The sequence below is a fragment of the Temnothorax curvispinosus genome, unplaced genomic scaffold, assembly GCF_003070985.1.
Source record: "Temnothorax curvispinosus isolate PA1 unplaced genomic scaffold, ASM307098v1 QBEX01001864.1, whole genome shotgun sequence".
In the NCBI taxonomy this organism is placed as follows: Eukaryota; Metazoa; Arthropoda; class Insecta; order Hymenoptera; family Formicidae; genus Temnothorax; species Temnothorax curvispinosus.
Window position 1 is genome coordinate 1 of NW_020211644.1, and position 2725 is coordinate 2725.

The window sequence follows — 2725 nt, forward strand, 5'->3', positions numbered from 1 at the left end:
TTTTGTAGAGTTACTATCGTTTTATTTTTCGCCTTTAAGAAAAAAAAATTGTTGAAAAAGCGAGCACACACGCAAGTATTTCTTTTCAAGTAGGTAGCCCAATTCGTTTGGTAAGTCGCCCGTATCGATAGATTATGTCGAGATAGAACAACGCGTGATAACGCGCACGAGATGTAGCCGTGACGAGGACTCGTGAAACGACGTTCGTTCCCCGATTTACTTCGAAAAAAAAAGCGTGCGAGAACGTACTGCGTCGCGCACACGATTTGTTTTAGTCACGGACGCAGAAACGCAGAATCGTTCGCCCATTATTAAACGCGTTCTCCCACTCTCCCCTCCCCCCAGCCCCAGATCCTCCCCCAAGCCCGACCCCCGAGCCCAACTTTTATTTATTACCGATTAGCTCGTAAGAAGACGTTCTACCGAGGTATGCTATACTTATAAATACACCCTATATATAGTGGAGTAAGCAACTTACATTACCTACCTACCTACCTACCTACCTACCTACCTATCCGCGCGCTTGACGGGTGGAACAAACAGATGAATCACGCAATCATACATTTAAGTTGCTACTTGGCACGTATACCTAAGTAATATACTAACATAAACAGTATGCAATAACAAATAAATATGAGAAACGAAAGATGTGTCTCGTTTTGCAGTGTCTACTCTTCCCTTCTACCCTCTTTCTTAAATCTCCTTGAATTTTAATAAAGTTATTCCAGTCTGATTCGCAGTGAAATAACATTCTCACGGTAAGATATTAATTAAGGAACTTCATTCTCGCTTGTACGAAGTTTTAAACGTCGACGGAGCCTTGATCGAGTTTCATGTGTCAGTTACATACATATCGTGCATGATGTATCCTGTACACAATCGCAAAATAATAACATATGTAAAGTTCTAACGAGTTAATACATTTTTCGGAAAACATTTATTTAGCAATGAGACATTTTATACAATATGATCGCAATATTAGTAAAGAAATAGTTCGCTAAAAACAATGATAAACATTATCGGTCTTAGCAATTTGTTGAATTAATTCTGAGTTACAAAAAAAATTCAACAGTATATTGCACATGTAATAATTAGGGCTCTTTCCTAGCTACAACCACATTGAGTCATGAAACGAAAAAACCATGTAAATCATTTCTTGTTATACATACATACATATATGTATACTGTGTCCACAGCATAAATTAATGAAATATAATATATCAAGGAACACGTTCATGTCGCCAAAGCAACTACTAGCCTGCTTGTTGAGCAAATGCATAAAAATATTAACTGTTTTATCGCAGCGGCTAACTTAATATTGCGTGGAAATTTTATCTTCACTTCAGGGTATATCCTTTTAATTAATAGAATTAATTTATATTATATTTATATATTTGCAAGAAAAAGAGTTTAAATGATTTTTTGCTTCCAATATCGTAACTGAATATGGCTGATGCCACGACAGAAGCCTTAAAATAATTACAAAAGTAAAATTATTATCAGTATTTCTGGCATAAATAAACATGTAAATACTATATTTCGCTTGCACTTCTCTGAAATTAAATTTTTTTTAAGAGTCTCATATAGCCTTTTTAAATCGAGAACCATAGAACTTTGTCCAATATTTTTACTGGTCCACGATTTAGAAAAAAAAATTAACTAAAAACATTTTTATTAACTATTCGATCATCACATCGCGTTAGCTACACTGTCTACATATTCGGTACAATGTTCTGGTTGATTTGTTGTTTAACAAGCTTCGGATCTTGTTGCTGTAGAAGATTGTGGCTGACTTGTGCAGCACCTTGGCTGCTCGACGGAACGTTACTCTGAGTATTTTGTGGCACTTGATTCTGCATTTGCTGCTGTTGTGTTTGCTGCTGAGCTTGCTGAGGCTGGTTCTGGGTCTGTTGTTGGACCTGTTGAGGCTGATTGTGAATCTGTTGTTGGGCTTGCTGAGGCTGGTTCTGAGTCTGTTGTTGGACCTGTTGAGGCTGATTGTGAATCTGTTGTTGGACCTGCTGAGGCTGGCCTTGGAATTGTTGCTGTGCTTGCTGAGGTTGGCCCTGAGGTTGGAACTGAGGCTGTTGCGGTACTGGTACTTGATACTGCGGCTGTTGTCCCTGGTACTGTTGCTGCTGCGGAATCTGACCAGGATAATGTTGCTGAGGCGGTGGAACTTGAGGTTGATAGGGTTGTTCCTGGTATTGCGGTATCTGTCCTGGAAGCCCGTGATACCGCACCTCGACTTTTTGCGAAGGATCCACTTGCTGCGGATTATGATACTGGGGCTCGTATTGTTGTTGGTACTGTGGTGGGAACTGCAAAACAATGAAAAAAAAAAAAAACGTGTTAAAAAGAGGTAATCATAAGTTCACTGAAAGAATAACTTGAATTGATGGAATACTTCACACTTGTGTAATTACTCACCTGCTCATGTTGGACAGGTAGATGTGCAGTGTCAGGGGGTGGTGGTAACTAACGACAACAAAGTGCACAAGCTAGGTTAATTATTCTAATTACTACGGATAGCACGTCTTTCAGTCAAAGCGATAGCGATGATAATGTCTACATTCTACGCAGATCTATCGAATGAAGACTCAAAAAACACGCTTATCGTGCTAGTAATTACAGTCGCGTATAACTGCGTCTACAAAACTTAGTCTTGGTTGGAAAAGCGATAAATGGGAACGTCTTCTAGTTTTACCTCGAACATGCTATCGAA

The 2725-nt window shown here is 38.9% G+C and overlaps 1 protein-coding gene across 3 annotated transcripts in view; it reads right to left on the reverse strand.

The window, feature by feature from the left end:
* Positions 1-918: 918 nt before the first annotated feature.
* LOC112468676 (nucleobindin-2-like) overlaps positions 919-2725 on the reverse strand; it is a 6051-nt gene continuing 4244 nt past the window's right edge. For all 3 annotated transcript variants that reach the window (XM_025037957.1, XM_025037955.1, XM_025037956.1), the window contains exons 10-11: positions 2431-2478; positions 919-2321 (exon numbers count right to left, since the gene is read on the reverse strand). In XM_025037957.1, the coding sequence (XP_024893725.1) occupies positions 1713-2321; positions 2431-2478 (657 nt within the window). In that variant the 3' untranslated portion in view covers positions 919-1712. The remainder of the gene's footprint in view (positions 2322-2430; positions 2479-2725) is intronic.